This window comes from Triturus cristatus, chromosome 6, assembly GCF_964204655.1.
Source record: "Triturus cristatus chromosome 6, aTriCri1.1, whole genome shotgun sequence".
NCBI classification, from domain to species: Eukaryota; Metazoa; Chordata; class Amphibia; order Caudata; family Salamandridae; genus Triturus; species Triturus cristatus.
In genome coordinates, this window is record NC_140589.1 from 1778750388 (window position 1) to 1778771224 (window position 20837).

Consider the following 20837-nt stretch of genomic DNA (forward strand, 5'->3'; position numbering starts at 1 on the left):
TGAAAAAGAGGCGGGTGTTGTCTGAGAGATGACGACCTTTAATGAAGCCACATTGTTCTTTGCCAATTAAATGAGGTAAAATATTATCCAAACGAAGTGCAAGGATCTTTGCAAAAATCTTATAATCTAGATTGATTAAAGAGATGGGTCTATAGTTCTTACATAATGTATGGTCTTTACCCTCTTTTGGAAGAAGGCAAATCAAAGCCTCTTGAAAAGAACCTTCAGATTTTCGGGAAGATATAAAAAACAAGAATAAATTGAGTAATTTAGGGATAAGTAATTTGGAAAAGTGGATATAAAATTCTATGGTAAAACCATCAGGACCTGGCGCCTTTCCCTTTTTAAGTGACTGAATGGCAGTAAGAATATCCTTGGTCTGGATATCAGACTCTAAAACAGAGAAATCAACATCTAAAGAAGGAGGTGGAGGAATGGAAGCTAAATATTGATCAATGTCAGATAAAAGAGGAGTAGATTCAGGGGTGTATAGGGATTTATAGAAATTAGAAAACTCCAAAAGAATGTCTTCGTCTTTATGAAGCACAGCATTAGCAGAGGATACAATAGAATCGATTTTAGTACGTTCCTTTTTGATCTTGCGATATTTAGCAAGAAGGTTGCCAGATTTGTTCTGCGCAGTATAAAATTTAGCACTAGACTTGAGTAAATATAAATTTGCAGAATCAGTAGAAATCTTATTGAAAGAGAGTTTAGCATTAATTAATTCTTTCAAGGTAGACTGACTTTTCGATGAGTAATAAAATGTTCCAGATTTTTGATTTGGGAAGTAAGTGCTTGAGAGGAAAGAAAAGCTGCACGTTTTTTTCGACCAACAAAGGATATAATAAAATCCCTAGAAGCAGCCTTAAAAGAATCCCATACAAGTTGAGGAGATAATTGAGGGGATTCATTTTCTTTAAAGAATAAAGAAGCGAATTCGAGAAAGGCTGGCGGGAACTTAGGATCTAAAAGAAGAGAGTTATTGAATCTCCAGCGTCTATTTCCTTTAGTGGGAGGAAGTAAATCTAAATTCAAGGAAACTGGAGCATGATCAGAGAGTAGGATAGAACCTATGTCCGAATGAGAAATGTGTTGAAGAAGAGGTTTAGAAATAAAAAGATAATCTATTCGGGATTGGGAGGAGTGGGCAGGAGAGTAGTAAGTATACTCTTGTAGTGTGGGGTGACAAAGCCTCCAAGAGTCTACAAGAGCTCTTTGAGAAATAGCAGACATAAATTGAGAATGCATAGAAGACGGGACAAACCTGGAGCTGGAATTCCTGTCAATAAAGGGATCCACAATCATATTGCAATCCCCCCCAAAAATTAAATAATCATCAGTACATTGCATTAAACGGGAGAGAATTTGAGGCCAAAACAATTTATCTGGGGAAGTGGGGGCATAAACATTAAAAATGGTGAAAGGAATCTTGTTAATCAGTAAAGAGACCACAACCCATCTACCCTCTGAATCATTATCTTGACTTATGAGCTGAACATCTAGGCGTTTATGACAGAGAATAGCAACGCCATTGCGTTTTCCAGAACCTGGTGATGCGAAAACATTGCCCTCCCAACATCGTCTCAATTTAGTTACCTCAGTGTCTGGAATATGAATTTCTTGTAGAAGAACAATATCACCTTTTAAGTTTGCAATATGAGATAAAACTCGTTGGCGTTTGATAGGAGAACCCAAGCCTTTAACATTCCAAGATATAATGTTTAACGACATAATAGATCTTAATTAAACATATTCAAAATGGTTCGTAAAAGAATATATTGTGCATAAAGACCAAAGTGTTCAAAAAACACAACAAAACAAGAAAGCAACTTCTTATTGTGGAAAAATAGCAGTGAGAAACAGAGAAGATCAGGAAACAGTGTTGAAAAATGAGAGTGAAAATAAGAGAAACATTGTAGACATATAAGAAATATAAAAGGACAACCAAAGATAGAGAAGAACAGAGGAATGAGGAGAAAGGAGGGAAAGAGAGAAAGAAATAGAGAACAGAGGAACAAATTAAAGCTAACAGTTGATAAAACAGTACAATAACAGAAAAACATACCACAAAAGAACAAGAGTAACGGGGTAGGTGGAGCCATAAGGGGAAGGCCACACGTCAGACGGGAGGACGCAGGACGCGAAGTACACAGAGAAACACCATCCAGGCGAAACGTAGAATATTATGTAGGGGGGCACGGAAACCACAACCTGGCAAAGAAGAAATAAAATAAAATAACAATTAATGTGATAAGTGATAATGACATCAAAAACTTACGAAAATGACTGATACACACGAAGTGTACATTAACGGGTAAAAACACAACAAACACTACACGACATATCATGGTTTAGAGATATCCATGGAAATTCCTTTACAAGAGTCCAAAAATTGTTGCAGGACAGCTGGATCCTCATAGTTGGTGGTTCTGTTGTTAAGAGTCACTTTAAAAAGGCAGGGATGGAATAAGCCGTAACGTGCATTCAAACTGCGTAGAGCTGGTCTCATATCTAAAAACCTTTTTCGACGGTCAGCAGTTATTTTGGCATAATCCTGAGCGAAGAAGAGGTTGGAACCGTTCCAGGAAATTTTTCCCCGTTGTTTGGCTGCTTGTAAAACCTTAAGTAAATCCGTATATTCCAGAAAGTACAAAATTACTCCTCTGGGTTTTGTTGATGGAGATGAAGAACGGGGACTCTGGCCCAAACGATGTGCACGCTGGATATTTAATGGAGGAGATTCCGGAAGGCCAAGAAGAGTCGGAAGGAATGACTGAAAATAGGATATGGCGTTAGAACCCTCCAGACCTTCCGCCAAACCATAAATTCGCAGGTTGTTACGCCTATTACGATTTTCCAATTGTTCAACTTGCTGCTGAAGACGTTCAACATCTTTATGGATAAGAGGAACCTTGTCAGCAAACTCCTGAACAGCATCAACACGTTTCTCCAGACCCTCCACCCGCTGTTCAGTGTGAGACCAGTTATCTTCTAATCTCAGCAAACGGGTGTTGGTTTCCTCCATATAGGGTTTGAGGGCACGAATCTCCTCAAGAAGAAGTTCCATTGAAAGAGGTGTAGAAGAGCCAGTGGGAGATGGAGCATTCGCTTTCCCTCTCTTCCTAGGGGTGAGGGGAGCAGAAGAAGGAATTTTAGACCCCTGTTTGGAGCCCAAACGAGTCGTAGACGAAGAGGCGTTTTTTATGGCCATAGGGTCGCTGAGAGCTTCATCTGTAGTTTCTGACAATATAGTAAAAGGGTTGAAGTCCTCTAAAGACGCACCAGCGGGCTGTGGCGCCTCTTTACGGCTGGTCCGAGTTGCCGCCATAGTGTAGAAATGTGTTAGACGCAGAAATGCTGATGACGGCTTCAAAAGAGTCAGACCCAGAGAGTATTGTAACACACGGCAAGCTGGTAGAGGTATGGAATCTGGTTAAAGGAGTATTAGCCCACAAGACCAGAACCAGACGCGGAGCAAAATAACTTGAGGTAAATAAATAACACAGCTGGAATGATCAAATACGAAGACCCAAGCACATCCTACCACTGGAAATCAATGAGGCAGTAGAAAAAATTCTGGATAAGTAGACATTTCAGGCGATAATATGCAACTTCTGAGGTAAAATATCAGGAAATGTGAAAAACGCCTGAAAAATGAAAACAAAATGGCGGCCATGAGTGCATTTCAGCTGTTTTGAGGAGAAAAAACTGTTAGGAGCTCACTAAACGGTGGAAAAAATATTGCGCTGCATCAGGATACACTTCCGACGCTGATATATGTCCTTTCCGCGCTCCGAAAAGGAGCGAAAATATCCTGGAGAGGGTGAACTGTGTCACGGTACTGCGGAGCTTCCGAAATCGGCGGCCATCACCGAAGACGCCGAAGCCACGCCCCCCAATACCAGCTGTTTGCTGGACAGATACTCCTATGCATTATGGAAAATGGTTGCAGAGATCTTGCCAGCAGTTAGAAGTAATTATTTGCCAACTTTGCACAAATCTTTCAGGATGGCTAGGATGCCGCCAAATATGTCATAAGACCAGAGCGAGACATGAACAACAGTTTAGGCAGAGCATTTGTGACTAGCTTAATGTTCCAGCGACACTCATGGATCAGATCTATGAACTTCTCGGTGACGTCCATGCATCACATATAGATAAGTCTTTTGACTGAACTAATTGGCGAGAAGGCCTACTCCGCTCTAGAGACCTTTAAAGAAGGTAGCGACACAATGTGCTCCCTCGGTCTCTCCACACCCGCAAGGCAATGTGGCCAGCAGTTTCACCCCTTTGAAAGCATCCCCAGGGGATATGCTTGTAGGCAGCGCCAAGACTTACCACCCCAACAACAGGCATCCTGGTCCTTTTGGGTTTGTGGTAGGGGCTCCCAGCATACAGTGTCCAGGTTCCAGCGATAGGGAACCTACCAGTCCCCTATCTCTTTGGCAGCAGCCTGTTTGCTTCTTTTGTTAGCCCTTAATGGCACTGGACAACCTTCTGGAAGGCATAATCAGTCATTCCCTCTACAGATGGCAGGCCATAACATCTGAAAGGTGGGTCCTTCAGATAAATCATTGGCATACACCCTGCCATTCCTTTTCCACCTGCGGTTGCTTTCACCTACATCAGAGCGGCTTTTTGGAGGGGGCGGAAACACCTGCCCATTTTACTGCAAGACGTTCAAGCTCTTTCTGCAAAAAGACCCATAGAGAGAGTGCCAGCTCAGGAAATCTGAAATGGATATTAATCCAGCTATTTACTTCCACTGAATAAGGGCGGAGGTCCTTATCGTATTTTAAAATTTAGACCTCCCAATTTCTTCTTGCGGGAGGACAAATACAAGATGCTCATGCTGGACCAGGTTCTATCTATCCTGGATGGTAGTGCTGGACCTACAAAACTCCTTTTTCCGTGTTGCCATTTTAAGATGGCTCTTGGTTCAGCCTGTGACCGCCTCTGTTGTATTCTAATGCGATCTCCGGTATCTTGGGCAGCAGGCAATCTGCCTAGGGGTTCAATCCCAAAACACCATCTCAGTGTACCTAGCTAACTCTCTTACTACTTTTTACTGCATCCACATGATGCAGTGTTAAAATAAAGATGTTAAATCTGACATCCAAAGCACAGGGTAAGCACTCAACAGCTCCCCAGAGAAATCGTTGGACCACTTGTGAACAGATTGGGCCACTGGTGTCATGAAGGCGTCAGTAAGCGGCGGTAGTTGACGTCTATTCCTTTTCAGTGTCACTTTAGAGGGCGGTTGGGGGGGGGTGGGGGGGGTGGACTAATGGGGCAAAATGAAAAGGGGTTTGTGGTAATGTATTCCTTTCACATCTCCGAGGTATTACAACAAATGCTTTTCAGGATGAAAAGCTGAGGAACTGTGTAATGAAATTTTGCATTTAAGCCCATTATCTTAAGTGCCTGGCTTTGACACAGTGACATTTTGACTTGCAGAATTCCACATTTTTCCGAAGTGAAGCATCGTCGAAAAACGTGAGCAGACGCCTTAATTGATACCTTTACTTTAACAGGGACACCTTAGCGTGCCTAATGAATGTAAAGTGTCATCCAAAACAGGGGCTTTCTGAACAATAGTGAAACCAATCGCCTTCATTCTGTTGCTAGAGACCCCATCGAATAATGAGAAGCTTTTCAACCAGGGACATGATTCCACTGAAGTGGCAAGGTTGCCATCCTTCGCATCTTCCTCCATGCAAAGTACTCGAGTGATGGCGCAGTGGTTTTACGAAGCGACGCGCAAATCTGTGCAAATTGGTACGGTCGCAGGCCCAGTCAATAAGAGTAGGCGTGCCTTCATCACTCTGCACTCACTAAAAGGGGGACCCATTCTGCCGCATACGAATCTCACATTATGAAACTCAGCAAAGCACGTGTTTGTCAATGAAGCACTATATGGGAAGCAGAAGGAGTAACAGGAGTTATAGGAATATATAATAATATGCCATATTATGCAACTCTAGATGTCCTTAATATATGTAGGATTATGGATAAGCAGGCCCTGATTTGCAAAGGGCTTACATTTGACTGCGGTTGGATGATGCGAATGCGCAACACCAAACATCCGCAGACGCTCAGTTCCTTTGATTCCTGTGCGACCAAACCAAAGGAGATTGCCTTAGTGTTTGTGGTGCAGTTCCTTAAAGTGCGGCTCCACCGAATGTGCTTCCAAATAGAGAAGTGCAGAGAATCTGTGGGCGGCCGCCATGTTCAGCTCACACTTCAGTGGTTTGAGAACATCCTCAGGGTGCTTTTGGTGGGCGAGACAACGCCTGTATAACATGGAGCGGTTATTGGCGTGAAATGCAAACACCTCTCTACAGGTGTAAGTTTTAACTGGGTCCACGTTTGGACGAACTCACCTGCTCGTTAAATACAGGAAAGACATTAACATGTTTGAATTGTTTTAGCACTAGGATTATCAAAGAAGGGGTGAATGCTAACAACAGATTCTTAATTCCTACACCGTTTCATAGTTCAGAAGCCAACGCTGCTGCTCACTAGCGTCTACTTCTGCCACCTCTCTTCCCCTGAGCCTAGAACAATTTAAGGTTCCTGAGCAGGTTACACTATATGATTTAGTGGCTTCTAAAGTTTAAGCATTGAAAATAAGGATTTTCATGGCAGCCATGAACTTCCAACCGAGAGCTTTGACACAGGCTGTTTGTTTCACGTTTTTATGGTGAGTAAATACAATATTTTCCTTGAATTTTATTTTCTGACACATTTTCAGCTATGTTGGCACAGAGATTCCTCCCAGCGGCTGCTCCTAGCCCTAGGAAATTCAGAGAACATTAGTTTAACCATTAAATGTAAGTCATAGTATACTATGCTGCTGCTTAAACTAAGTGGTTAAAAGACTACCCTAGTGCAGCGCTTTCCGGAACCAACCCAACTCTACTCTTGCAGGGCCTTTCCTTCATCTCCAGTAATTGCGAGAAATAGAATCCCTGGACCCCACGAGACATCCCAGAATCGACTCCGATCGGCCTTAAACAGCTTGGCTTTGTTTTCAATTGAATACAAAGCAAACCCGCCGACCTTTGACTTCCTGAACGAATTTATCAGAGTTTTCGAAATGGGCTTGATTTAGGCTCTCAAAACAGATCTCCCTAAATGCCACAATCTAGACTTGTGTGGCATCTCAGTAGTAATCCCATTTTACAATTCACGTCCGCAAAGGTTGCATCAAAGATGTGGCATGGAAGCTCCAATTTCCTCTTCTAGTTTATCAATGAACTATGTAACTGATATATGGTTTCTGGCATGACTGAATTCCTCTCTCCCTTATTGGTATTTTGGAAATGTGTTGATCGCACCAGACTCCAAAGGCAAAGCCAGCAGGGTGATTCTGTCTAACATCTGTGCCTCACCCTAAGGCCCGCATAACAGTGTTTCAAGTATTAGACTTTGCATGGTATCCATTGTTAATCTGACATCAGCCAGCATAGCCAGTCACGGCTCACATGCCAGTTCTGTGCCTACGAGCTGGGATTGCCTAGATATGAGGGGGGACGGTAGGCTTCTGGTGGTTGGAGGTGTCCTTGGGGCTATGCCCTTGACAACATGTCTTTTTAAATGTAAATATTATCTTTCAATTGTGAAAGCAGCTTGTGGAAAGAGATGCCTGCTGTGATTGGTAAAACTATTTTGAAGATCCATTTTTAGGCTTTTCCCCTTCTTTCTAAAATGACTTTGTGAACTAAAATCCAGTTGTTTTGTAGTCTGTATGTTCTGGGCCTGATCCTCCGCTGTTGATATGCATATCTTCGCCTCTTTGACTCTTTCTGCTGTATTACGAAGGTCTGCTGTATTACGGAGGTATTACGGAGCTGTATGATGGTTGAATTTCCTCCATCTTCAGGGCCGATCTAATGTCCTTAATGGCCTTCTGTAGTGTATGCGCGGAGGAGGTTAAATCATCCTCAGGTCTAGGTGAGGAGCCCCCAGGTGTGCTCCCTGCTCTCTCTGAGCGGCTTTGGGGTATCTATCTATATTGGTCTGAGCCTAGTGTCCTGATTTGTCTTTCACCATTGGCATTGGGTTTGAGAGGCCATACATTTTCTTCAACGGTCTGGCTCCCCCCCCCCCCCCCCCCCCCCCAACCCCACCCAGGTCGCAGACATGGTATGTCCTCTCCGTTGTTGTCTGCTGGCTGACCTCAATCATCCCTCTCCATCACTCATTGACACTGGTACTTGGTGTTGGTGAGGGGAATGGGGAGTTGAAGAGTGTTCTGTGCATGCAGGGACTGTCCCTACATGCACCTTGCAGCCACGGCTGGCTTCTCTGCTCTGGATGTGCCAAATTGTGAGGCTTATTCCTTACCCTTTCCATAGCCCTGCCGTTCATCAGATACCCAGCCTGCTTCAAATCGTCTGGAGGTCCTACCTCATGCTTCTCCTCTTTTGCGGTCCCTGGATGACCCGTGGAGGGCACCAAAGCCCTGCCTGCTGACTTTTATGGGCATCGCCCCCTCCGCTGGCCTCACTCTCTTTTAGGTATGCCAAGCTATGGGACACGCTTAACACACTTTCCACAGCCCTACTGTACACCATGTCCCCCCACCTGCTCTGTGGTTAATTGTACCTCACATCCTCCCTTCGCCAACCAACTCGCAGAGGGCACCTAAACCAGGCCTCGTGATTGTTGTGGGCATCACCCCCTCAGCTTTTTGGTTCATCGCTTTGCTACCACACTATTGCAGCTTCCTGTTGGATGGAATCAGGTGTGCCTCTATGCTGCTGCTCCTTCATCCATTCGCAGTCTCCTTTGTTCTGTGTGGTCAAGCCTACGGTTCCCTGCCTCAGCACCGCATTAGGCAGTCAAGCCACTATGGCATCATGCAGCCGCCATCTTGGGAGTGCCCGAGTCCCGTAGCTTGGCTTGTGTTACTGCCAAATCGTGCCTCCCTATATTTCCTTGGGCTTCTACCACAAGCCCCTCTCTTTCTTGCCTTAGCTGTGCTAATGTTATTTTGGGGTCTCAGGTTAGATTCTTACGCCACAATGGTGTTGGAAAGTGGGGAAGACTGCGGAGGAGCTCAATTATACGTTCACCATCTTGGCTACGAAGCCACACCCATTCTTAAGAACCTAAAAAAAAGATTTTCATGGTGTCTGTGGAAAGAAGTCGTTATTCTGCATAAGTCTGTCGAGAGCAACGTGTAGTGAATGTAATATTGTTTTGCAGTTGATTTGCGTTTTTGAGATCGTGGGAATAGGTAGGACAGTCAATCGACACCTCAGATTTGGTTTTTTTCATTAAAATAGTTAGCCATGCCCAATTGAAAAGCAGGTTGGGCTCTCGTATTACTTTGCCTGGCATGCAGTAGCACTGGTAAGGTCTGTATTCTTGACTTTGTCTTTTACACTTGTAGTTGGGTGTGTGCAGCCTTGCCAATGTCAACATTGAGAATGAAAGGAAATTTGGCATGGCTTTGTTATTTGTTATTAGAAAGCCTCCAAATTATCTTCCACATCTTACCTAATTGCCGATTTAAAGTCCTCTAATATTTACTTGGGTGCGGCAGTGTGAATAAAATGTGAGGATTACTCACCAGGCAACAGATTGCTCGTAAAGAGTGGCATTAGTGGTCTGGCCTGCTGGAGGGATCCACGGACACGAGCAATGCTGCAGTTTACCCTCTGCCTCCCCGTGCCCTTTGGTACCCCTAGAGTCGGGAGTAGAGGGGGTCCAGAAGGCAGGTAGGCGCACGAAGAGAAAAAGAACAGGCTCTAAGGCCCTGTGTGCCGTGCGTGTTTTACATTCTCAGCCCTGACACTCACCTTTTCTGAACAAATATGAGGTTATTGCAGGGCTAGAGGTGGGACATGGGTTGAATCCTGTGATGTCACTGCTGGTTCCTCTGGTGTTTTCTAGACTCTACGTCCGTGTGTACGTCCTAGTTTTCTACTTGTGCTCTCCTTAGCAGCGTAATCCAATGTGTCCTAAATGTTCTTGTTAAAATAAAGCCAGTAACACATGAGCACAGGATATATTTACTTGAAAACAACTGATATTTTATACAGACAGTGGTGTAAGGTAGTCGGCAAAGTAAATTGCAGATGCAATTGAAGGTTTTTTTCCCCACAAGATGGACTCCATTTTTCTTCCACAAGATGAACCAGTCGCCAAAGCTGGTTGGAGGCTTCTCCAGTGTATTACTCTCTTTCTGGGTATTCATGACGCACATACATAGTCGCGAGGTCAGTGGAGCTATAAACACAGTAACAGGAAGTCCACGGGAATACGCAGAGAAATCAGAAGGTGTAGGCAGCACATTATGTAAAACTTAAGTGCATGTTACGTAAGTTTCAGGTGCATTCTATTAGCCCGGCTATGGTTACAAACAGGTAAACTATTGAAGAGCGAATTGAAGAGGGATGATCTGAGGTTTTCACGCAAGAAAATCCAGACAAGGAGCAAAAAATGGAAGGCTTGTTGAAGAATCTCCCTTTTTGATTAATAAATGTCTAGTTTGTGGAGACATTGTTTTGGCCTTGTAGATGCCTCTTTTGCTGAGAGTATCAGGTTAAGGTTTGTCAGTAAAGCAGCAGGTTTTGAATAGGATATGGGGTTTGAGAGGGATCCAGTGTAGCCAGAAGAGAGCATGAGCTGTTTATTCATTGGTCTTGTGCAGTCCAGTGTGGGTGCACATTGCCACTCTCCATGTGTAATTGGACGACAGTCAATTAGTGGAAGGAATGCTAGGTTCTGCAGAGACTGAGTAGTTAAAAGCAGGCACGTTGTCGTAGGCCACAGAGATGATAGTCCAGTTGGAAGCCCAGGGCATTAACAATGGTACTAACGCCGGTGAGAATCTGAGAGGGACTAGTTATGTCGGGCAGGCTTGAAAGACCAGAGGAGAGTGACCTGTTGCCAAGATAAAGGAAACCATGTTGACCTCCCTGTTCGGACTGCAGTGGATGTATGATCTCAGAAAGTGGACTAGAGCAGAGAAGGTTTGCGATTCATCATGGAGTGAGGTTGGACTAGTTGGAGTGCTGTCTTCACTGTGTGGTATAAATAAACCTTATGATATTTTAGGTGGCAATTATAAGTTAATGTTCCCTTAAATGGGTGATGTTTTGGGTTGGTAGGAAAAGTACATTATTTTTTCTATTTGGTCTCTTTATGTTTGTTTTACAAACCTCTAAAGCGTAGTGGTTTGGATATCTGTGCTCTTCGATGATGAGTATGCATATTGCTGATTACCTCGTATTAAATAAAAAAAAGTCAGTGAATTGAGACTTGTTCTTTGTTGCATAAGGAGATTTCAAACTAGAATCTAGATAGAAGGTAATTTTGTTATATATTTCCTTTTTATTTTTGTTGCTTCACTATGTTTTCTTCAGTCTTATGGAGACTGAGGTTGGAGTCCCCACCATGGGCATGAAAGCGAGTTTCAAACTCCCACTTCCAAGACGCGGGCCCCTTGTTCTTTGTTTTTGTCCACATATTGAGGCAGGGCCCTGCTGAAACAGGGAAGAGATGGGCTCCTGTGCACTAATGGACAATTTCCAACATTCACTTATGCAGTATTGGTTTTAAAGCACCTGAACTCCTCTTGTGATTTGCTAAGAGGCATTTTGAAGCAAGGAAGTGTTTTTTTGAGCCCCAAGATGTCTAAAACTGTTGGCGATTCTTCCAGAACTTTTCAAAAAGCTCTAGTTTGATTCTCTCATTCTGCTTGTCCCTCAACAATGGATTAGCCGCCTCTCTTTCAAGAGATGTTCATGACCACCTTCTGCACATATGCATTTTAGACAAGGCCCAAGTCTAGTGATCTCGTCCACTCTGGCTTTGCTCCGTGCTCAAAATTATTTTTTTGTTAATTATTAATTTGTATATAGTTGCCCAACTTCAAATCTTCCTCTCTAAGTGATCTAGTAATTTTTGTTTGTGCCTGATAGTCCATGATTTCAATTCCTTCTCCTACCATTCAGTTTCAATTTCTCTCACTATAGCTATTGTGTAGCGTCTAATTAATTTTGTTAGCATTTTATGTTTATGGAAGAATAACTATTTTTGTGCCTGGATTGAGTTATGAACAGACAGTAGTGACATTCACAGTTTCAACTTGTGCTGCTGTCTATAAGTGTCACACTTGTGTTGCTTTGGTATATTGTCCATTTCAGATCCTGGGGATCCTGTATCTACCAGGTCTGTGTATTGAGAATCACTAACTACTACGGTGTTTCAAGAGATGCCATGCACGTGTTGCAGCACCACTCAAAGCACATTACAGTTTCAATCTGACGGAATGGGTAATAATACCGCAGATACGCTGTACTTTACTATACTTCCGCACCACAGCTTTCAATGGGCACAGGGACACATTTTTGCATTCAACATAACTACTAATACTAAGGATGTTTACACCTAAAACCCCTCCAAGATGTTGGAAACCTTGTTCAAACAGTACTGTAGATGTGGAGGATGGGGTCTGGAGATTACTTGGTTTGGCAGATCTCCATGAAATGTGATGGACCTTCTCCTGAGGCATTTAAATGTGGCCCAGCCCCTCCGTAGGAAGATTCCCAGACAAGTATTTAAAATCATTAGGCAGAAGTTGGAAATCTTCTTATAGAATAATAAACATCCACATGTAGTCAAATCAACTCTTTGTGCCCTGGTAGTTGATGGATCCCTTGGCTTCCCAAATATTGAAAACGATGTCCAGGCTGTCGATACGGCCCAGTCTGGAGTGAACGAGGGAGTGCCCAAAGGAACTGAAAAGAAAAGTAGTAGAAAAGGAACACTACATTTCTTACTTTGGTTCCCACAAGGTCGGAGACACATGATAACGCCTTTTCTTAGGACCACAATACTTTCCCATTTGTGTCTGATGCCCAATAGAGGCGAGGAGTTGATGCCAATTGCACATTACGTGATCATCCCCCAACCCCAGATGTGACAGATAGACTTTTTTTCAGTGGAGTCGAGACTGCCTCCTAATACTAAAGGATCTTGACCATATATCATATCATGTCATGCTGCTGATACGGGAGGCTGGGAATAGTGGGGATGATAACATTGTTTTTACTGCTGATAGTAGCTTTTAATCCTTTGAAAATAAACACCAATTAGATCACTTACCTGCACTTTAAAAACTACCCTGCATCTCGCTGTTTAGCAGGAATTAGTGACACTTGCATCCCCAATCAGCGCCATTTTGGTCAGCGCTGTAGTGGTTGGCCGCTTAGCATACGCCTCCCTATTTAGGAAGGGCGATGCAAGCGTGCACAAACCTAGAACACCATAGACTTTAGCACAATACGCTACTTGCTGCTCGCTCTATTCTGCTGGAAAGCATTTCATAAAACGGTTAGTATTTTGTTTGCTGCTGATACGTGAGGTTGGGAATAGTGGGGAGGATAACAAATATTTTTACTGCTGATAGTAGCTTTTAATCCTTTTAAAATAAACACCAATTAGACCACTTACCCGCACTTTAAAAACTACCCTGCATCTCGCTGTTTAGCGGGAATTAGTGACACTCGTATCCCCAATCAGCACCATTTTGGTCAGCGCTCTAGTTGTTGGCCGCTTAGCATACACCTCCCTATTTAGGAAGGGCGATGCAAGCGTGCAGCGGGCGTGCCAATGGTGCGCCAGAGGCTAGCCCGTCTGCGTCCGTCCGTGCTCCAGTCGCGCTCAGCGCCAGCCATGCTGTCTGTTCCAGTCAAGGGCATGGCAGAATAGGCTACTCTAGGGAACAACTTCTCTACATCGGTGAGAGGGTTGTTAGGGGGAAACAAGTAGCCTTGACCAATAACAGTAATATATTAAAGTGTGGTCTGATTAACAGCAGGTCTTTGATGAAGCACCACCAGGAGGTGTCCAAGTTGTTAAAGTGCATGGACCTAGATGCTCTATTCCTAACAGAGACCTGGACTAGCACCAACTCCTCTGTAGAGTTGGGCGATGCTTGTCCAGGAGGGTATAACATTTTCCATAAGCCAAGGTCTCTTGGGAGAGGAGGGGGGGTCAGGGTGATTTTCAAAGAAAAATAAGATTTTACATCGAAGGTATTGAATTATTGGTCTTCTCATTGTTAGTGGCAAAAGGAAGGCTACTAACAGGAGTAGTCTGTTATAGACCCCCGGGTCTAGATACCCATTATCAAGTACTGTTTGACACCATCGCCGCACTGACCCTAACACACTCAAGAATGGTTATACTAGGGGACTTTAATCTCTGGGATAATGGGAATCTAGGACCGCATCTGAGAGATCTGAGGCAAACTTGCGAAAGCCTTAGCCTACACTAACTGGTTCATCAGCCAACCCACCAAGGAGGGCATGTCCTAGACCTCCTGTTTGGGAATCAGAATGAGACAGAGGTGATTGATGTCCTGCCCCAAAGCTGGACCGACCATTTCCTAATCCATTTCAGGATAACACTGCCTAGACTAGTGAATAATATGAATCGGTCGGTGACCTATCGTAAGGGAAGAGAATGGGCCAAGTTAGTAAAAAACAAATTACACCCGACATTCCCAGATCAGAATCTCTTTGCCCCTAATGATTCAGTAGGAAAAAACTATCGAACGTACTGTAATTATATAAATGGTACCCTGGACTAGCTTGTCCCCGTAAAAAAGACTGAAGAACAGGAAGAAACCCTCAGCCCCTTAGTATAGTGAGGAGTTGAAATTGATGCGGAAAAAATGCAAACCGGCTGAGAGGAAATGGAGGAGGTCATACATGGAGTCAGACAGGAAAGAGCTGAAACTACTGCAGGCTCTGTATAAGGAGAATATTTCTAGATCCAAACCAGATTTTTATGCTAAATCCATTCTGCAAGCGCCCAACAGCACTAAAGCACTTTGAATATTATAAAGGACCTCTCTAATCCAGTCTGTTTGGGCAATAAGGTGGTTGCAACGCAAAGACTCTGTGATGGTGTTGCTGCCCACTTTAATGAAAAGATCACCAAAATTGTTGGAGGTCTTAACCCATGTCACATTAGCTGCCAGGATGAACTACCTCAGACACCAGTCGAAGAACCACAGGTAGAAACATCTCTAGAGTGTTTCCAACCTCTTACTGAGGACACCTTTAATAGCCTTGCTCAAAGTGTATCCTCGAGCTCTCCTTTGGACCCTCTTCCACATGGGATTTGGAAGGAGTTTAGGCAAAAATTATTCCCCTGGCTGTGGCAGATCTGCTGCCAGTCACTGGAAGAAGGAATGGTTCCAGAGGTTTGGAAGCAGGCAGTGGTGACCCCGTTGCTTAAGAAATCGTCCCTGGACCCAACAAATCCAATGAATTTTAGACTAATCTCTCTCTTGCCATACCCTGTAAAAATCTTGGAGAAGGCAGTTAGCAAATCTCTGTCCCTATATCTAGAGGAAAATCACCTGCTAGACAAGGACCAGTTTGGGTTCCGACCAGGCCGCGGAACTGAAACAGCCTTAGTGACTGTATTGGACAATCTACGAATGCGAGCCAACAATGGTAATCCATCTGTACTAGTGTTACTAGACATGTCGGCCGCATTCGATACGGTGAGTCATACAATACTGGTGGAAAGACTGGAGAATATAGGTGTGAAAGGACAGGCACTGAAGTGGCTGCAATCATACTTGACGGTTAGGCAACAGGCTGTGACCATGACACCATTCACATCCACTAAGACCCCGGTGTGCCATGGGATGCCACAGGGCTCTGCAATAACCCCATTCTTTTCAACATCTACTTGCGCCCTTTGATCCCTATTATCAAGTCTTTTGGAATTGACCTGGTTAACTACGCGGACGACACCCAACTGGTGTTCTCCCTGGAAGGGAATCAGGCAGTAACTATGGACACATTCCAGGAATGTATGCAACAGACCTCCAATTGGCTTAGGAGAAACTCCCTACAATTTAACGGGGGAAAACAGAGGTTGTATATTGCTACACTGCTAAAATGTCTTGGCATCTGCCGTTGGAGTTCAAACTTACCCCTAAAGACAAACCTTTGGTCCCAGTTAAAACTGTGCGTAACCTAGGGGTTTTAGTAGATGACAACCTCCAAATGGAGTCACACGCCAACCAAACGGTTAGTGTCTGTTTCTCCCTGCTAAGATCGCTTCAACAGATTCTCCCGCTACTGCCTAGTGACACTAGACCCCTTGTAGTGAGGAGTTTAATTCTGAGTAGACTGGACTACTGCAACTCTCTGTATCTGGGAGCACCACAATCTGTTTTACGGAGGTTTCAGAGAGTCCAGTCTATAGCAACAAAACTGGCGTTAAATAGGCAGCGCAGATCCTCAACGGCATTGGCTCCAAAGGATCTTCATTGGTTACCCATCAAGGAGAGGATTCTTTTTAAGTCTCTCTGCATTGTATTCAGAGCAGCACATGGTCTGGGTCCAGTGCCTTTGCAGGAGAAACTTACCTGGTATAATCCTGGGAGAAATCTTCGTTCTTCCAGTGTAAATCTGGTAACGACCATCAGATTTAAGAAGTCCAGGATGGGAGGCAGAGTTTTTGGTGTAGCAGCGTCACGCCTCTGGAATGATTTGCCCCAGAGTATCAGACCATCTAATTCCCTTTTTCTTTTCAGAAAAAGCTTAAAAACCTGGCTTTTCCTAGGAATGAGCAAAATGAGCTTTCTACTTGCAAATAGGATCTTTGCTTGCTGATGCCATCTGTTATGTCGCAGCGCCAGGATACCCGTAGGGTGACAGTTTGCGCTATATAAGTCTATAATACAATACAATACATATACAGTTCATAGCCATGTAACAGGTTGTACCGCAATCCACTTTAAACTAATCAAGCAATTCCATTTGGATAATAAACCCAACATAAAATGAATGGCTCTAGAAACCTTATCCTGATCTAAGATATATTTAACTGAGGAAAATTGTCCAGGAGGGCACCTCAGTATTGTACAAGGTTACGTGTTCTGCTTTGATCCCTCATGCATGCATGGCAGCTGTGAAGCTGGCTTGGAACTCTTCATTCCTGATTATACATGGGCAATAACATGGACAAGAGTAGCCCATTGCAAGGAAAATGCCTATAAGATCATGATGCCCTGGCACTACACTCCAGCTTGACTGGGTGGCATGCATGCTGGTCCTGACCGCCAGGGCCAGACTGGCACAACAAAACAGCCCTGGCAATTCAGTTGGACCGGCCCTGGTCCAGGAGGAAGGATGCTAGTGAGAAGCACTGCTGCTGCTTTTGTTACTGGGGGCCGATATTGCAGCACTGCTTCAAAACCAGCCCACAGTAGCAAAAACAGCCCCCACCACTCAAAAACTGGCCTCCACCCTTCCGGCCCACTGGGAAAACGGTGCCTACTACGGCCAGTCCGGCCCTGCCGACTGCCTTTAGAGGGGGTGCGGACAGTTGTGTACACTGGAATGTATGTGATGGCTGTGGGCCTTTCCCAGCAGTGGTAACCTTCATGGGGGAGGTGCAGAAGATTGTCAGAGAGATGTTGTGACAAGATCTTCCATTGGCCCTGCTACTTTACCTCATGGGCTATACAGGTGATGAGGGAGAATGCCACTTCTCGAATCCCCAGGGTAAACTGATCAGTCATACTCCTAGCAGCGAGGCTCACCATGGTCTGGGAATGGAAATCACAACAAACGAGCCCCATAAAGCTGTGGTGGACACAAAATAGCACATAGAACATGTGATGAAACACTTGACTGGCCTGGTGAAGGGTTTGCTGGCTGAATCTGAAGAAGTGTGGGTTTCCCTTTAGGGTATATTTAGGTTGTGAACCACATTGTGATGGGGCCAGGAGCTTTCAAACTGGTGCAGTCTCCAGATCTTACTTACGTGGGCTGGGGTGGTTTGAAATGGGCACCCGTCTAGGAAATATTTCCTCACTGATGTTGGCTCCGAAATCCAGTAAAAAAAGATGTTAACCTAACCTCGAGATTCTGTTGTGATGGTTCCCTACCTGTAAGACACATATTATAATTAATGCACATCTGCGATTGACTATGTGTGTGATGTTTTACTGCTACTACGTCAGAATGCCATTCTATGTTTGTATCCTGCACATCTTAAAAAAACAACACATAAATACATTTGTTAAAAATCAAATTGCATTCCAAATCGAGACGTTATGTTACAACAAGCTCCCTCTTCCTCACCCCAGATCATGCAATTTGTATTTTTGTTTACACAGTTCTCACAATCTAGGTAGGGGTCTTCCAAAGCGTCCTCAATGGTATCTGGGGACCAAAGCTCTGAACAACTAAATTTGTCTTGCGTATGCACATTTTTTGATTGGTACTAGGTGCATGTCGGGTAGTATGTTTAATGCCTATTATTAGAATATAGAACTCTGTGGTTGCACCTATACTGTTTATGCTTCCTGCGAAGATCTGCAAACACTGACATACACCCCATGGAGATTCAGCTTGCAAATGTCTCCTTCAAGATGTGCGCTCAGTTGGTGCATGTGGTCCTTCTGTTTTTGGCACTTCAGTCTTGTGAATGTAATGTAACAACAATTTATCAAGCGTGACTATTGCCTAAGGAAAAAGCAGCAGATCATGGTGCCATGTGGCTCACGATCTAGGAAAATCTTTTTAAAAAACAGGTTTTAAGTGACTGTGGACCTGCCCACTGCGATACTGACTCTCAGTCTGGCAATTCAAGTGTGGAGCATAATCTTTTTAAAGACCTCAATTCGCCAAAGTCCCTGTGGTGACATCACACACTTTGACTCTGATGACATCTCAGGGTTGACCCATTATACCAAACTTACTTCCTGAACAACCTCCTATTTGCTGGTGGAGTTAAAGCATTGAGTAGGCCCTGCAGAAAGTAAGCCAGTCTCTGAGCCCAACTTACTATTTCTGCCTTGCCTCTTTATCTCGGAGGCCAAGGGTAGGTAGTACAAGCAGTGCCAGGGTTTAGCTACTGCGGTTGTATGTCATTTGAGAGGATTCTGTGCATACTTTTAGGTCACTTAGGTCATTTCAGTTCAGACTAATTGATTTATGTTCAGCTAGTTCGGATTACTTGGATTTTACCTCCCTAAAGCGACCAGCAAGCCTACCATGGGGGATTGAATGGTGGGTGCGGTTATTTCCCATGCACTGGTATGCCAGTGAATATTTATTACTTGCAGAGTGTGGCTTTCCTTCATTCTTCCCATTCAGAATAGAGAAACGTGGCCTAGAGCCAGGCACCTTTCAGCTCAGCCTCTTGATCCCAATTCCATTTCCTCCTCATCACACAGGAGTAGTGCTTGCCATGCCCTTCTTTGGGCAGTGAAAGCACAGCTCTGTAGGACATGAAACCTAGGAGCATGTCATCAAAGCTTGGGGATGCCAGCTTTTGAACATGCCGCTCTGTGTAATCGACACTGTACACTCAAAACCCTCTAAAGGCTTTTCTCTGCCCCAATCAATTGGCAGAATGGTGTGTGCATTCCTGCCTGGTAAATCCTTTGTTTTCCTACGTGCCTCAAAGACCCATTTTATCTTTCTATTTCATAAATCTGTCTTACTTCACTTTTCTGAGCACCTGCTCCTCACCTACCCAGACGTCCCTATCTCCATTGTATGCTTTGTAACCAATATAGCCTGTTTATTCTGTACGTGTTAGGAGCCAGGTCTGTTGTCCAGCTGTCCCTTGAGTTGTATGCTCTGGTATCTGTTTACACCCTCTCATCACGTGCAGTATCATATGTCTGCCCAGTAGAAGACCCCGGGAATGCGTGTGTTTTTTCTTTTGTTGCCCATGGTGTAGCTCTTGTTTCTTTAGACACCTTCGTAGGCATGGGAGCCTCAGCCACCAGAACCTACTGAGCCATGCGTAGCCTTTAAGTGGAAGTGGGCATCCTTTGTGATGTGCCCCTGTCTCTAAATTGTCAGTTGCCGCCTTCTTGTCTGCTTTGTACCTTGTTGCATCTTTCTTTCAGCAAGAATTGTTGTTTCTGAATCCCCAAGCTAATTGAATCTGCCTCACGGTGGCGTTAGGGGCTCACTGGTTCCTTTTATTCCACCTGCTCAAGCCTGGTTGCTGATAGCTTTTTATGAATCCGTTTGGTGGCGCCCAGATTCGCCTAGCTGAGAGATACTCCGTCGTTTGACCCTCACAGAGTTCACTGAGGAATCCATTGAAGACCACACAGTTGGCTGATATGATTTTCAGTGTTCCTGGTCCTTCTTGGGAACCCAACTCTGGGAGTGACAAAGTCTGCACTCAAGCTCTTTCCGTGTCCTCGGTCCTGCTCCAGTATTGTTCTTTGAGTGACCTCAAGTGTGACGTGTAAGCTTCATACTTACTGGATTCTAGACCAATGCTAACTCCACTTTTTAGGGCAGAAAGAAAGGTTTTGGATTGTATTAAGATTACTGCGTATGCTTGTCATTCGGATACTTCAGCACTATTTTCAAATGCTGGTTATATGGGCGTGTAACATATTTTATAATATTTATTCCACAGAGAAAGCCAGAGCAGCTGCAGACGATGAAGTCCAGAAAGCCGACATCTCCTCCAGCAGCCAAGGGATGATAGAGAAGGAGTCTCTCGGACCTCTTCTCCTGGAGGTAAGAAGCCTCTCTTGTCAGCACATAACATTACATACGTTAGTAATATTGCACATCACCTCCTCCTATATTTCTGGCACCGAAGCTCTATTTGTATATTTTTTGAATTTCCACTATTTGGGTGTCTTCGATTATGTATGGTTTGTAGAGTTTTGTTAAGTAGCTTTTTTGGTAATGGGTTATGTTGGTAGATGTGAAGGTAAAATGTTTAATCCTGCTAAAGTTATTTATAGTGTCTTTTTGGTATGGACGGTTGTACCGAAGGACCTTATTGTTTTTGCAAGAACT

General features: G+C 44.1%; 1 protein-coding gene across 6 annotated transcripts in view; it reads left to right on the plus strand.

Moving 5' to 3' along the window:
- The window catches only part of NCOA1 (nuclear receptor coactivator 1), a 1112411-nt gene that overhangs the window by 816778 nt on the left and 274796 nt on the right, over positions 1-20837 (plus strand). For all 6 annotated transcript variants that reach the window (XM_085613077.1, XM_085613079.1, XM_085613078.1 and 3 more), the window contains one exon: positions 20446-20549. In XM_085613077.1, the coding sequence (XP_085469203.1) occupies positions 20446-20549 (104 nt within the window). The remainder of the gene's footprint in view (positions 1-20445; positions 20550-20837) is intronic.